At 44.5% G+C, this 16463-nt stretch overlaps 1 protein-coding gene across 11 annotated transcripts in view; it reads right to left on the bottom strand.

Annotated features, from left to right (window-relative positions):
* The window catches only part of dnm1a (dynamin 1a), a 91927-nt gene that overhangs the window by 58840 nt on the left and 16624 nt on the right, over positions 1 to 16463 (bottom strand). For all 11 annotated transcript variants that reach the window (XR_005040436.1, XR_005040435.1, XM_036967876.1 and 8 more), the window contains exons 3-10: positions 8350 to 8499; positions 7640 to 7843; positions 7344 to 7442; positions 5911 to 6071; positions 5280 to 5422; positions 4502 to 4637; positions 3390 to 3457; positions 1836 to 1974 (exon numbers count right to left, since the gene is read on the bottom strand). Coding sequence is in view for 9 of the 11 variants with exons in the window: in XM_036967876.1 (XP_036823771.1) it covers positions 1836 to 1974; positions 3390 to 3457; positions 4502 to 4637; positions 5280 to 5422; positions 5911 to 6071; positions 7344 to 7442; positions 7640 to 7843; positions 8350 to 8499 (1100 nt within the window). In the remaining 2 variants the exon portion in view is untranslated. The remainder of the gene's footprint in view (positions 1 to 1835; positions 1975 to 3389; positions 3458 to 4501; positions 4638 to 5279; positions 5423 to 5910; positions 6072 to 7343; positions 7443 to 7639; positions 7844 to 8349; positions 8500 to 16463) is intronic.

The raw sequence follows: 16463 nt of genomic DNA, 5'->3' as shown, positions 1-16463 counted from the left end.
ATGAGGTAAGGCAGCGCAACAGGCAAGAGAGGCAGCCCCCAAAGCTTTCTTTAGGGGAGGCACACGGGGAGATTGGCGGAGTCAGGCGGTAGACCTGAGCCAACTCCCCGTGCTTACCGGGAGAGGCGTAGTACTGGTCAGGCACCGTGTTATGAGGTGAAGCGCACGGTGTCGCCAGTGCACGCTCATAGCCCGGAGCGCTGTAGGCCAGCCCCCCGCAAGTGCCATGCGAGAGTGGGCATCCAGCCAGGGCGTGTTGTGACAACACTACAACACTAACCACTATAGATCAATTATTTGAATTGTTCATTTGCTTCTGATTTGTAGTCCAGCCATCGGTCTATCCCTACCTCTAAAAATGACGCCGAACGTGGCTCGGTTCCTTGGTTACCTTGTCACTACACTTTCGTATGGTGGAGGTGAGTTCGCTCACTACCATATCTATACACTTCAGTGAAGGTTCCTTCAGCTTTTGGATCTGCTTTTTCACTATGGCCTCAAAGGCCAGGTCAGGAGTGAACAGGCCCGTCCTGTAGAGAGGAGGTGGTGACGGGTGGGGGGGGGGGGGGGGGGGGGAGAGAGAGAGAGAGAGAGAGAGAACCAAAAAAATCCACGGGGATAGAGAGCAGGTCAAAGCAGAGAGAGAGATAGGGAGGCGAAAGCATAACACAAAAGGGCCACACAGAGAAGAACGTATAAGGAGGAAAAAAAGAGGGATGACAGATTGAGAGACAGATGAAAAAGAGGGGATAGTGACAGGTCAGGGGGAGGTAGGTAAACAGTAAAGAGGGAATAAAAGGCAAGTGAGACATTTGGTTTCCCTTGAAGCCATTCTAAAGAGGCCAGCGCTGAGGTCTATCCCTCTATCCAGAAAGGGAGAGAGAGAATACAGCCTGCACCACTCCACCGGCCAACAGCTCTGAGTTATGAGCCATGCCAGACCGTAGCTGTGCACCCAACACCCCAGACGAAGCACCTTGCTCTTCCTCTATACCTGACCCTAAATCTTTGTCCTCTTCTCCCTTTCCCCCTATCTCCATCTATCCCCCAGCTGACCACACAGAGCAGGGTCACAGCGTTTGTTATTCTGCTGTCCCAGAGTCACTGTGGTCAGGCCACATTCCATAACATGGCCTGGTCACAGTGGAATTAAGACCACTGGTATTAAAACCACTGGGGCCCCTTTGGCTGAGTGTGGTCCTAAAGGGCCCTCTAAAGCTGACCTTGGCCCTTGGTAATCATCCAGATATTCACATTGTCATGGCTCCTGTCTGCTGCAGGTGCACAGCCTCCAGTCTCACAAGCAGGAAGTCTGGATGCTGAGGTCACCCAACATGGCTGCCAGGGACAACAGCGGAGTGACACTTTGATGTGACACTCAAGGCATTGAAAATGATTTATCCACTGCTAAAAGGAGTCACCTGTGACTTAACATAAATTAAACATCTTGAGATGTGTTAATTTGACCGTTAATTTGATTTTGAATGTCAATTTGATCATTTTCATCCTTACTCCTGTGTCAAAAGTTGCTACCCTTGACATGTAGCCACAGAGCAGCAACTCAGCAGCATCCAGACCCCTTCTATACCCAGCACAGTTCTCTAACATGGCCATGCGATTGCCACTCTGCCCAGCCACCCCATCCAAAGCGGTAGGCAGGCAGTCCCTCACAATACCCCAACTACCCCAGTACGCCCCCTACTGTCCCAACCCGGGAAAACAGGGTCTGGAAAACCAGGCAGTGCGGTGATACGATAACAGGGAAGACATAGCAGAAGGTTTTGGTGGGAGGGAGAGATGAAACCATAGTGTCGCTCTCCACCATGTGCGTTTACCTTCTGAGTACACTGCCTAACGGTATTGACTAGCTCAGAAATGACCATGTCCACACATTTCTGGCAGGGCTCTTTGATCTTGCCAATCTGCCTTTTCACAATGGTCTCAAAGGCCATGTCCGGGGTGAAGAGGCCAGTTCTGCCCGGTAGAGAGAAAACGAGCGACAGGTTCAAAAAAGAGGGAAAAAGAGAAAGAAGGAGGAAGAGGAGGAGGAGGAGGAGGTCAGGCAGAGAGAATAGTGTTACTTGGAAATAAACTCCTCCTCACAAACCCCTTCCACATAAAGCATAAAGAAGAATCATGCACAGCAAGATAAAGACAGATTAGAAATTTCAACAAAAAACAAAGCTAAATCATCACATCGTGGTTTGGGGGAAATATTGAGCTAGTTCGATAAAAGCACAACTGAACTTAAAGAACAGAACTTTTATCATTATTACTATACAGCAGGGATCATCAACTAGATTCAGCCGTGGGATGATTTTTACTTGAGCGGATGGTCAGGGGGCCAGAACAGAATGACTAATAATTTGTACACTGCAAATTATCCGCAAGAAGCCGAAACAGATAAAACATTTTAAAAAACATGACCATTTCAAACCTCGCAAACGTTTGTACACGATCACATACGGTATATCTCTCTTTTGTGTGGGAGTACTTTTGAACATATATCCTAAATAAAAAACTAATTTGCTGGGGTTTTTACAGTCTCCCCAACCCAGCAAAAAATAATGATAACTTTTCAGTCATATTTGAGGGGACAAATAAAACCCCCCGTTTCACCAGGTGGGAACCCTGCTATACAGTTTGTGAATAGTGTTGCCCACATATTACAGCATAGGACTCATCCAGATGACGCCATTAATTTTGGAATCCCTATACCACTACACCATAATGTCTCAATTCTCTTGAACGGTTTCCTTTCACCATTCCCCCTCCTTCAGAACCACTGACCAGGTAGAGCTCACCCTCATTGTCAGAACAGGTTTGCAGCCATTTTGCTTTCACAAAGGAAATGTGACAAGGAAATGCAGACAAATAGCAATATTGTTCCAAGCTCAAGCAGATTTAGATTTAGAAACACAGAGGGGACTTTCAACAGGTTCATTTCAACAGGTTCATTTCAACAGGTTCACATCCTGAATAGCGATGACGTCACTGTCGGATTCTGATTCATATCGCTCTGGGACCTACGTAAAAGACAGGGCGTTGCCATGGGAGCTAGGTCACACGTGACTGGCATATCAGGCTAGGGCTTCAACAGACAGACAGTCATACATACAAGATACAGACAGGTGGACACGGGGCAGGGCGAGGAGCGAGAGAAAGATACCATCCAACCAGCGGTCACAGATCTAATCACAAATCCCTCCACTTCTGTTTCTGATAACATCAGTATGCGACAGCATGCTGGGTGCATGTCTGCGGTCAATGTGTCTCGAGGTCTTTGTGATCAGATGGGTGACGGCGATTAGAGTTGGCCTGGCCCACAGCCGCAACCCAGGCGGGCGAGGACAGGGGAGGGAGAGGGGGATGGGGAGGAAGGACGTTGCCTAATGCCGTGGATGTTCTTAATGGCGTAGCTGATCTCCTTGCGAAGCTCTTTTTCGTTAAACTCCATCTGTACGGACACAGAAAGGACACACAGACACGTGTTAAATAGTGAGCACACGCCTCAGACGCACTGCAGATACCACATAGATAGAGATGGAAGGTCCCTTGTATCCATTGAGTGGCTCTGAACAGCGAACAGAATATTCTTCACAGGAGAAAATTTACAACAACAACCAACCTTCAGACTAAGTACTAACACTGCTTAGTTATTCCATTCAGTCTGACACCTCTGTTAATCATTTGATATGACACAGGTATACCATGAGTTTATGATGACAGACAGTCTGACTGCGATGTTTAACGACTGAGACTGTAGTCTGGCCACAGCAGGCCCAGATCCTGTGGCCAAGGCCAAACAGAATGTTTTACTGTGACGGGAGGGAGGGAGGGAGGGAGGGAGGGAGGGAGGGAAGAATGTTTTCCTCATAAAGTCTCTGGGTTGGGCCTCCCGAGTGGTGCAGTGGTCTAAGGCACTGCATCGCAGTGCTTGAGGCGTAACTACAGACCCAGATTCAATCCCAGGCTGTGTCACAGCCGGCCGTGACCGGGAGACCAATGAGGTGGCGCACAATTGGCCCAGCGTTGTCCGGGTTAGGGGAGGGTTTGGCCGGCTGAGATTTCCTTGTCCCATCGCGCTCTAGCGACTCCTTTTGGCGGGCCGGGCGCCTCCAATCTGACTTCGGTCGCCAGCAGAACGTTGTTTCCACCGACACATTGGTGCGGCTGGCTTTCCCGGGTTAAGCGTGCATTGTGACAAGAAGCAGTGCGGCTTGGCAGGGTCGTGTTTCGGAGGACGCACGGCTCTCGACCTTCTTCTCTATCGAGTCCGTAGGGGAGTTGCAACGATGAGACAAGACTGCCAATTGGATATCACGAAATTGGGGAGAAAAAGGGTGAAAGTAAAAAATGTATTTTTTAAAACAAGTAATAATTATTGTAATTATAATAATGTCTCTGGTTTGCGGTCGATCCACAGCCCTGTCTGTCTCAAGAGTTAGGAGAGCGGGGGCCCTGGTAAGAGACACACACACATACAGTACAGTACACACACCTTGACCAGCTCGAAGGGGAAGCGCTCGTGGAAGATGCGGTTGATCTTGGCTCCGCCTGACAGCTCTGCTGTGTCGATCTGGTCCCCAGAGCCCTCGATACGCTTCTCAAAGTCCACTGAGAACTGCTGCACCATCCTGGAGAGTAAAGGATACAGGGATAAGGGAGTTAGACGTGTGTGTGTGTGTCAAATCAAATTGTATTTGTCACATGAGCCGAATACAACAGGTGTAGACCTTACCGTGAAACGCTTACTTACAGGCCCTTAACCAACGATGCAGTTCAAAGATATAGTTAAGAAAATATTTACAAAATAAAGTAAAAAATCAAATCAAATCAAAAAGTAACATAAGAAAATGACATCAACAAAAAAATGACAACAACAACGAGGCTATATACAGGTCAGTCGAGGTCATTTGTAAAGTGACTATGCAGTGATAATAAACAGCGAGTAGCAGTAGTGTAAAAACAAAGGGGGTGTAGGGGGGGTCAATGTAAATAGTCTGGGTAGCCATTTGATGAATTGTTCAGCAGTCTTATGGCTTGGGGGTAGAAGCTGTTTAGAAGGCTCTTGGACCTAGACTTGGCGCTCCGGTACCGCTTGCCGTGTGGTAGCAGAGAGATCAGTCTATAACTTGGGTGACTGGAGTATTGTTGTGTGTGTGTGTGTGTGTGTGTGTGTGTGTGTGTGTGTGTGTGTGTGTGTGTGTGTGTGTGTGTGTGTGTGTGTGTGTGTGTGTGTGTGCATGCCATCATGCGTACTTGTGTGTCCTACTCACTGCAACAGGGCCTTGGTCTTGCGGGAGGGGTCGTCAGGTCTGAAGTTCTTGTACTCCTCCACCTCCTTCTCTATAGACAGCAGCTGGCTCTGCAGCTTGGCCCGCAGCCCCGGCAGAGTGTCCCGGATGTGATTGGTCAGTTGCTGCGGAGGGCAAGGTCCTCAGTGTGGGTTATGACATGCGAAGGAAGAGATTACAGTGATCTAGCATACCAGCCTACTACCGTTCTACTCCCTCATCTCTAGTGGATATTATAAACTCGTTGAAAGCATCAAAATGCGTCATGTGGATGGCTCATCTGGTAGAAGACTTCTCTGAAGGCTATAAAAATGAACTGAAAAGATACATATTGTGAACGCTAAAATAATATTCCTACTATGCACTTTGGTAATGATTGAGGGATTTGAACCACAGATCAGGAAAGTATTAGTGTTCCCCTCCACACACACACACACACACACACACACACACACACACACACAAAGGAGGACTGACCTGGTTGAGTGTTTTCTGTAGGTAGGGGATTTACCTGGTTGAGTGTTTTCTGTAGGTAGGGGATTTACCTGCTTGAGTGTTTTCTGTAGGTAGGGGATTTACCTGTTTGAGTGTTTTCTGTAGGTAGGATACTGACCTGGTTGAGTGTTTTCTGTAGGTAGGGGGTGCCCATGCGTTCAGCCAGGTGTCTGTATCCAGGGTGGGTCAGGAAGAACTTTCTCTCTGCAGCCATGGCCGCTGTGATGTCCTTCTTCCCATCTATGTCCTTCTGACTCCTGTTCACCACACCAATGTAACCTGGAACAGAGAGCGAGGTCAGCTGATGCTGGACATATCAGGATGCAAAGATAGCCACAATGTTGTTTTGTGGAGAGAAAAAAAGAAAGAAAAGTTTGTTAGGGTAATTAGTATTCTTGTTTGTGTGGGTGAGATGTATTTTCTTTATTTGCCTGTCTGGGTAGTGGGCTGAAGGCAGAGGGGAGTTCTGGGGGAGGTGTGGAGGGTAATCTGGGGTTCCATGAAGTTACCCACATCCCTATTGTGGGATGGTTATTTGTAACAGCTGTCGATTGTACTACATGCCTACATATCCTGCTATGACTGAAAACAAATAAAGAATGTCAGCCACATGGGCAAGAGGGATCACATATCCCCATCTAGTTAAGTTTTCTCATGCATTTCTCTGCTAAGCAGTATGTCTTGCTCTATTACCTTTTGGACTGGACACCAATAGCCTTGTAAATATGCTAGTGGTTTAACATGAGGCCTTCCGACACGGGAGAGTGACAGAAGCAGAGAAGGTAGAGACAAAGGACATGGAAAACGTTCAGGAGCACATGCCTGGGTTCTAACCAAGCGCCAGTGGAAAAACGACACATAAGCGGATTGCATTAGGGTTTCCCACAAATATATTTTATTGCAAAGAAAATAACAGATGTTTTTTCCAGATGTGTCACTGAAATCAAGACATTGTTTTTGTCCACCTTTCTCTCTCCCTTTCTTTTCTTCACTCTCTCTTTTCTTAACTCTCTCTTAATTTTCTCCCTCTCTGCAATCTTCTTTTTCTCTCTCTTCCTCCAACCCTCTCTCTCTCTCTTCCTCCAACCCTCTCTCTCTCTCTCTCTCTCTCTCTCTCTCTCTTCCTCCAACCCTCTCTCTCTCTCTCTCTCTCTCTCTCGCTTTCTCTCTTCCTCCAACCATCTCTCTCTCTCTTCCTCCAACCCTCTCTCTCTCTCTCTCTCTCTCTCTTTCTCTCTTCCTCCAACACTCTCTCTCTCTCTTCCTCCAACCCTCTCTCTCTCTCTCTTCCTCCAACCCTCTCTCTCTCTCTTCCTCCAAACCTCTCTCTCTCTCTTCCTCCAACCCCCTCTCTCTCTCTCTCTCTCTCTCTCTCTCTCTCTTCCTCAAACTGCTGCAGTGAGCAACACAACTAGATGACCACTAGAGGGAAGCACTGAGACAGTGTGTGTGTGTGTGTGTGTGTGTGTGTGTGTGTGTGTGTGTGTGTGTGTGTGTGTGTGTGTGTGTGTGTGTGTGTGTGTGTGTGTGTGTGTGTGTGTGTAGTCTCACCTCTTCGCAGTGGGAGCAGCTTATTTTCCAGAATTTCTCTGGCGTCAGTCCCCTCATCCATCAGATCCAGCTTGGTGATCACACCAATGGTTCGCTGACCTGGTCACACACACACACACACACAGACACACACACACACAAAACATTAACAAAGTCCAGATCTGCGCTGTAGGTAGGTTCAATTGCATCCTTGTCTAACTGTTCTGTCACAACTTGATGTTGAATGATACTGAGAGCACAGATGAAAGCAGTAGGCCTACAGTTCCTGCCTTTAACCTCTTGTTAACCTCACCCACCCTGTGGGTCCACTTCTTTGGCAATCTTCAGGGCATCCGAGTTGGCCAGATCAGAGTTGGCCGGGGAAACAGCCAGCAGCAGACAGTTGTCCTTGGTCACAAACTGATATAACATGTCTCTGATCTGCTGCTCAATGTCCGCAGGCTGGTCCCCTACTGGGACCTTGGTCATCCCCGGCAAGTCCACCAGAGTCAGATTCAGGACTAGGGGAGAGAGGGGAGAGAGAAGGGGAGAGAGGGGAGGACAGAGAGGAGAGAGATGTGAAAGGCCGAGGGGATAGAAGGGGAGGGTAGAGGGGAAAGGGGAAGATAGTGTGGAGAGGGGAGAGGGGGGAGAGAGGAGAGGGTAGAGAGAGATTTGTAAATATGATATCAGATCTGATGAATGATACTAACCTTGAAAATAAAATACTATATAATATAATTAATAGTACCTGATTGAGACTCACTATACAACAACCAACTTTGGGCCCGGCTATACAATCAAACTGGTTGCCAGTTTTGACCAATAGGAAATAGGGTAACTTGATTCACCAAATTCTGTGTATAGAATTAAGATTTTTGTATTCCATTTTATAAAGTTAAACTACTCTTTCCTACAATCAAAGTATTATGAGTGTCGCCATGGTAGTTCTGCCAAGTTGCCCATGTGCCAAGTTGCCCATGTGCCAAGTTGCCCATGTGCCAAGATGCAGGATCTGTGTCCTCACCATGCGGGGAGTAGACCCTGAGATTTATTGGCACAGGTGAGATTCCCTTATTCTGCCCAGTGATGCGGTCCGTCTCCGCCTCGATCTCCCCACGAACCTCATCGAAGTCTGTGAACTTCTTCCCCTTACAGTGAAGGAACTCTGCATATTCTGCAGAAGGAGAGGGGGACAGAGAAGAGGAGAGGAAATGAAAGGAGGAGAGAGGATAACAAAATCATTCAAGAACCATGACAAAAACAGGACACCATTTTTGGCAGCTTGAATGGAAATGAGGACAATTGTTCTGTCATATCTTTGCTTTTCATCACACAGTTTGAAAGATTAATGTAGCAACACTAGATGGCACTATGAGACGGACACAGACCTTGTAATGAGCCTAAAAGAATTAGAAGCCCATTTTGTCCAATTGGTAATACAGGATATGAATAAGGCCTAAAATGTAACAGGATCTCTGCTGCTAACAGGATCTCAGGTGACCCTGGTTGGTCTTGACAGAGATTGGTGTTTTGTTTATTTATTTTGCAAAGGGATTATTTAGAATCTACCTCTCCAATGACTTTGGGTAGGCTATACATTACTTGAGCATTAAGGACTGAACCAGGTTTTCCTCTAGGACAGTTTGGTCTTCATGAGCCTTAAAATATATATTGAAATGTTGCAATATACAGTAAATGCAACACATCTACAAACTGGGTTTCAAAAAACAAATAAAGCAACACCTCACAGCACAACGCCTCTCGCCCATGTGACCAAATGTTTGTGTGTTTGTACGGACATGTATGTGTAATTGATAGATGCGCGCGCATACACACACACACACACACACACACACACACACACACACACTACACATGTGTATGTACGGACATGTACAGTACATTCGGAAAGTATTCAGACCACTTGACTTTTTCCACATTTTGTTACGTTACAGCCTTATTCTAAAATGTATTAAATATTGTTATTTCCTCATCAATCTACACACAATACCCCATAATGACAAAGCGAAAACCGTTTTTTTGAAATGTTTGCAAATACTTATTATTGTACTTATACAGGTGCTTCTACACCTGCATTGCTTGCTGTTTGGGGTTTTAGGCTGGGTTTCTGTACAGCACTTTGTGACATCGGCTGGTGTAAGAAGGGCTTTATAAATACATTTGATTGAATTTGATTGACTTATATTTCCATTTTTTATTTTGACAAAATTTGCTAAGATTTTGATAAACCTGTTTTTGCTTTATTGTGTGTAGATTGATGAGAAAAAATGACAATTTAATCAATTTTAGAATAAGGCTGTAACGTAACAAAATGTGGAAAAAGTCAAGCTGTCTGAATACTTTCTGAATGCACTGTATGTATAATTCATAGATGCACACACTACACACACCCACACATCATTATTTATTTATTTATTTAGCTTTTTTTATTTTGTACATTTGTGTCTTCCATTTCATTTTTATGTTTTAGGCAGAGTTGCAAAGAAAAAGACATATCTCAGATTGGCCAACAAAAATAAAAGATTAATATGGGCAAAAGAACACAGACACTGGACAGAGGAACTCTGCCTAGAAGGCCAGCATCCCGGAGTCGCCTCTTCACTGTTGACGTTGAGACTGGTGTTTTGCGGTTACTATTTAACGAAGCTGCTAGTTTCTCAAACTAGACACTGTAATGTACTTGTCCTCTTGCTCAGTTGTGCACCGGGGCCTCCAACTCCTCTTTCTATTCTGGTTAGGGCCAGTTTGCATTGTTCTGTGAAGGGAGTAGTACACAGCGTAGTACGGGATCTTCAGTTTCTTGGCAATTTCTCACATGGAATAGCCATTATTTATCAGAACAAGAATAGACTGACGAGTTTCAGAAGAAAGTCTTTGTTTCTGGCCATTTTGAGCCTGTAATCGAACCCACAAATGCTGATGCTCCAGATACTCAACTAGTCTAAAGAGGGCCAGTTTTATAGCTTCTTTAAATCAGAACAACAGTTTTCAGCTGTGCTAACGTAATTGAAAAAGGGTTTTCTAATGATCAATTAGCCTTTTAAAATGATAAACTTGGATTAGCTAACACAACGTGCCATTGGAACACAGGAGTGATGGTTGCTGATAATGGGCCTCCGTAAGCCTATGTAGATATTCCATTAAAAATCAGCCGTTTCCAGCTACAATAGTCATTTACAACATTAATGTCTACACTGTATTTCTGATCAATTTTATTTTATTTGAATTGCTTTTCTTTCAAAAACAAGGACATTTCTAAGTGAACCCAAACATTTGAACGGTAGTATATATATATATATATAATATGTTGCATTGTGATGAAGCCTGTTTTTGAAAGCCGACTCTGCCTTATGAAGTTACCATAACAACACTACCAAGCCACTGTCATCAAATCAAATCAAAGTTTATTTGTTACGTGCCCCGAATACAACAGGTGTAGACCTTACATTGAAATGCTTACTTACAGGCTCTAACCAATAGTGCAAAAAAGGCATTTGGTAAACAATTGGTAAGTAAAGAAATAAAACAACAGTAAAAAGACAGGCTATATACAGTAGTGAGGCTATAAAAGTAGCGAGGCTACATACAGACACCGGTTAGTCAGGCTGATCTGAGGTAGTATGTACATGAATGTATAGTTAAAGTGACTATGCATATATGATAAACAGAAAGTAGCAGCAGCGTAAAAGATGGTGTGGGGGGGAGTTGGGGGGGGCACACAGTGCAAATAGCCATTTGATTACCTGTTCAGGAGTCTCATGGCTAACAGGACTATTTGCACACACACACACATACACACACATACACACATACACATACACACACCCTCTTTTACGCTTTTTGTGCTAGACTTGGCACTCTGGTACCGCTTGCCATGCGGTAGTAGAGAGGACAGTCTATGACTGGGGTGGCTGGGGTCTTTGACAATTTTTAGGGCCTTCCTCTGATACCGCCTGGTGTTGAGGTCCTGGATGGCAGGCAGCCTGGACCTCAGGAGCACTGGTGTGGTGCTGCCACAGCACTCCTTCACATTTTTTAATTTGAGAATAGACGGGGCTGGTAAAACTATTCCTTGAAAATTAATTTGGATAAATTCCAAATAAATGATTTTTAATTACCACAAATATTCCATGAAAAACAATAGAATGACAGACCGAGTAAATATGTATGGTGGCCTAGAGGTATACATACCCCTTAACTTATGTGTTACAGCCTGAATTCAAAATGAATTTTAATGTCACGTCCGCTGGAATAATTATCGGACCAAGCTGCAGCGTGATCTGGGTTCCACATCTTTTATTTGAAATAAGTGAACCACACAACAAAACAATGAAGACTAAACGAAACGTGACAACAGTGTAGTGCTAACATGCAACTACACATAAACAATCTCCCATAAAACACAGGTGGAAAAAGGCTACCTAAAGATGATCCCCAATTAGAGACAACGATTACCAGCTGCCTCTAATTGGGAATCACGCCCTGACCTACTCCACCATAGAAAATATAAACTAGACTAGCCCCCCAGTCACGCCCTGACCTACTCCACCATAGAAAATATAAACTAGACTAACCCCCCAGTCACGCCCTGACCTACTCTACCATAGAAAATATAAACTAGACTAACCCCCCAGTCACGCCCTGACCTACTCCACCATAGAAAATATCAACTAGACTAACCCCCCAGTCACGCCCTGACCTACTCCACCATAGAAAATATAAACTAGACTAACCCCCCAGTCACGCCCTGACCTACTCCACCATAGAAAATATAAACTAGACTAACCCCCCAGTCACGCCCTGACCTACTCCACCATAGAAAATATCAACTAGACTAACCCCCCAGTCACGCCCTGACCTACTCCACCATAGAAAATATCAACTAGACTAACCCCCCAGTCACGCCCTGACCTACTCCACCATAGAAAATATCAACTAGACTAACCCCCCAGTCACGCCCTGACCTACTCCACCATAGAAAATATCAACTAGACTAACCCCCCAGTCACGCCCTGACCTACTCCACCATAGAAAATATCAACTAGACTAACCCCCCAGTCACGCCCTGACCTACTCCACCATAGAAAATATAAACTAGACTAACCCCCCAGTCACGCCCTGACCTACTCCACCATAGAAAATATCAACTAGACTAACCCCCCAGTCACGCCCTAACCTACTCCACCATAGAAAATATAAACTAGACTAACCCCCCCCCCAGTCACGCCCTGACCTACTCCACCATAGAAAATATCAACTAGACTAACCCCCCAGTCACGCCCTGACCTACTCCACCATAGAAAATATAAACTAGACTAACCCCCCAGTCACGCCCTGACCTACTCCACCATAGAAAATATCAACTAGACTAACCCCCCAGTCACGCCCTGACCTACTCCACCATAGAAAATATAAACTAGACTAACCCCCCAGTCACGCCCTGACCTACTCCACCATAGAAAATATCAACTAGACTAACCCCCCAGTCACGCCCTGACCATAGAAAATATCAACTAGACTAACCCCCCAGTCACGCCCTGACCTACTCCACCATAGAAAATATAAACTAGACTAACCCCCCAGTCACGCCCTGACCTACTCCACCATAGAAAATATAAACTAGACTAACCCCCCAGTCACGCCCTGACCTACTCCACCATAGAAAATATAAACTAGACTAACCCCCCAGTCATGCCCTGACCTACTCCACCATAGAAAATATAAACTAGACTAACCCCCCAGTCACGCCCTGACCTACTCCACCATAGAAAATATAAACTAGACTAACCCCCCAGTCACGCCCTGACCTACTCCACCATAGAAAATATAAACTAGACTAACCCCCCAGTCACGCCCTGACCTACTCCACCATAGAAAATATCAACTAGACTAACCCCCCAGTCACGCCCTGACCTACTCCACCATAGAAAATATCAACTAGACTAACCCCCCAGTCACGCCCTGACCTACTCCACCATAGAAAATATAAACTAGACTAACCCCCCAGTCACGCCCTGACCTACTCCACCATAGAAAATATAAACTAGACTAACCCCCCAGTCATGCCCTGACCTACTCCACCATAGAAAATATAAACTAGACTAACCCCCCAGTCACGCCCTGACCTACTCCACCATAGAAAATATAAACTAGACTAACCCCCCAGTCACGCCCTGACCTACTCCACCATAGAAAATATAAACTAGACTAACCCCCCAGTCACGCCCTGACCTACTCCACCATAGAAAATATCAACTAGACTAACCCCCCAGTCACGCCCTGACCTACTCCACCATAGAAAATATCAACTAGACTAACCCCCCAGTCACGCCCTGACCTACTCCACCATAGAAAATATCAACTAGACTAACCCCCCAGTCACGCCCTGACCTACTCCACCATAGAAAATATAAACTAGACTAACCCCCCAGTCACGCCCTGACCTACTCCACCATAGAAAATATCAACTAGACTAACCCCCCAGTCACGCCCTGACCTACTCCACCATAGAAAATATCAACTAGACTAACCCCCCCAGTCACGCCCTGACCTACTCCACCATAGAAAATATCAACTAGACTAGCCCCCCAGTCACGCCCTGACCTACTCCACCATAGAAAATATCAACTAGACTAACCCCCCAGTCACGCCCTGACCTACTCCACCATAGAAAATATCAACTAGACTAACCCCCAACTCACGCCCTGACCTACTCCACCATAGAAAATATAAACTAGACTAACCCCCCAGTCACGCCCTGACCTACTCCACCATAGAAAATATCAACTAGACTAACCCCCCAGTCATGCCCTGACCTACTCCACCATAGAAAATATCAACTAGACTAACCCCCCAGTCACGCCCTGACCTACTCCACCATAGAAAATATAAACTAGACTAACCCCCCAGTCACGCCCTGACCTACTCCACCATAGAAAATATCAACTAGACTAACCCCCCAGTCACGCCCTGACCTACTCCACCATAGAAAATAAAGACTCTCTATGGTCAGGACGTGACATTTCAAAAATTATAAAAAATAAGACATAATGACAAAGTGAAAATATGTTTTTTGAAATTTTTGCAGATTTATAGAAAATATCTTATTTACATAAGTATTCACACCCCTGAGTCAATACATGTTAGAATCACTTTTGATTATTTCTAGGTAAGTCTCTAAGAGCCTTGCACACTTAGATTGTACAATATTTGCACATGATTCTTTTAAAATTCTATAAGCTCTGTCAAGTTGGTTGTTAATCATTGCTAGACAGCCATCTTCGCGTCTTGCTATAGATTTTCAAGCTGATTGAAGTCAAAACTGTAACTAGGCCACTCAGGAACATTCAATGTCGTCTTAGTAAGCAACTCCATTGTATATTTGGCTTTTTAGGTTATTGTCCTGAAAGGTGAATTTGTCTCCCAGTGTTTGGAAAGCAGACCGAACCAGGTTTTCTGGGATTTTATCTGTGCTTAGCTCTATTCTGTTTCTTTTTATCCCAGAAAACTCCCCATTCCTTGTCAATGAAAAGCATACCCATAACATGATGCAGCCACCACCAAAATATAAAGAATGGTAATAAGTGATGTGTTTTGTTTTGTTGGATTTTCACCAAACATTACACTTTGTATTCACATCAAAAAGTTCATATCTTTGCTACATTTTTGTCAGTATTACTTTAGTGCCTTATTGCAAACAGGATGTGTTTAGGAATATTTGTATTCTGTACAGGCTTCCTTCTTTTCACTCTGTCATTTAGGTTAGTATTGTGGAGTAACTACAACTACAATCCATCCTCAGTTTTCTCCTATCACAGCCATTAAACTCTGTAACTGTTTTAAACTTACCATTGGCCTCATTGTGAAATCCCTGAGCGATTTCCTTCGCCTATGACAACTGATTTAGGAAGGACGCCTGTATCTTTGTAGTGACTGAGTGTATTGATACACCTTCCAAAGTGTAATTAATAACTTCACCGTGCTCAAAGGGATATTCAATCTCAGTTTTTTTTTATTTTGACCCATCTACCAACAGGTGCCCTTCTTTGGCATTGGAAAACCTCCCTGGTCGTTGCCGTTAAATCTGTGTTTGAAATTCAATGCTCGACTAAGGGACCATACAGATAATTGTATGTGTGGGGTACAGAGGTGAGGTAGTCATTCAAAAATCATGTTAAACACTATTATTGCAGACAGAGTGAGTCCATACAACTTATTATGGGACTTGTTATGCAAATGTTAACTCCTGAACTTATTTAGGCTTGCCATAACAAAGGGGTTGAATACTTATTGACTCATGACATTTTAGCTTCTAATTTTTTATACATTTGTAAACATTTCTAAAAACATTCTTCCACCTTGACATTATAGAGTATTGTGTGTAGACCAGATCTCACCACACCAAATCTCAATTTAATCCATTTTAAATTCAGGCTGTAGCACAACAACATTTTGAAAAATTGAAGGGGTGTGAATACTTTCTGAAGGCACTGTAGGTAAATTGTGCTTTCTTCCCTGTCTTCTCTCTGGCAGTGGCAAGAATGATAAAGAACTATACAGGCTACGTGTGCACAGCGGAGGCCCGGCGGAGGCCTCACCACTTTGGCCAGTCAGAAAATTTAATTGTTTAACATCATTGCGCGATCCTGGTGCTGTCCTTCAGCACCACAAGTTGGTTCAACTTGTTTAACATCATTGCGTGATCCTGGCGCTGTCCTTTCAGCACCACGAAGGACGCTCTAATCACTTAAAATGGCATGTCATCAAGATCTGTTGCCAATGGCTAATAGTCAAACTCATCACATACTATTATTACTACTACAAATAGAAGATTATCACTTTTCACAATGGTGCTCATTTAGTAAAGTTAGATCCAAGCTGAATCAATGTCTTGCAAGATCACAATGATTCATTTGCATTTTCCATAACATAGTAGGCCTGCGACACTACTGTTACACCAACAACACCTTATTTGGAATGAGATTTTAGGATGGTTCGCTGAAGCTGAATAGTAAATTAAATGCGCCAAATACCAACAGAGCCACTATGCAGGATATACGCTTTGAATGAAACAAAACACAAGAAAGGCAAATAATGTTTTAACACCGTCTGCTCTAA

The sequence above is a fragment of the Oncorhynchus mykiss genome, chromosome Y (genome assembly GCF_013265735.2).
Source record: "Oncorhynchus mykiss isolate Arlee chromosome Y, USDA_OmykA_1.1, whole genome shotgun sequence".
Classification (NCBI taxonomy): Eukaryota; Metazoa; Chordata; class Actinopteri; order Salmoniformes; family Salmonidae; genus Oncorhynchus; species Oncorhynchus mykiss.
The sequence above is the reverse complement of the archived record's forward strand: the minus strand, read 5'-3'. Positions and strand labels throughout refer to the sequence as shown.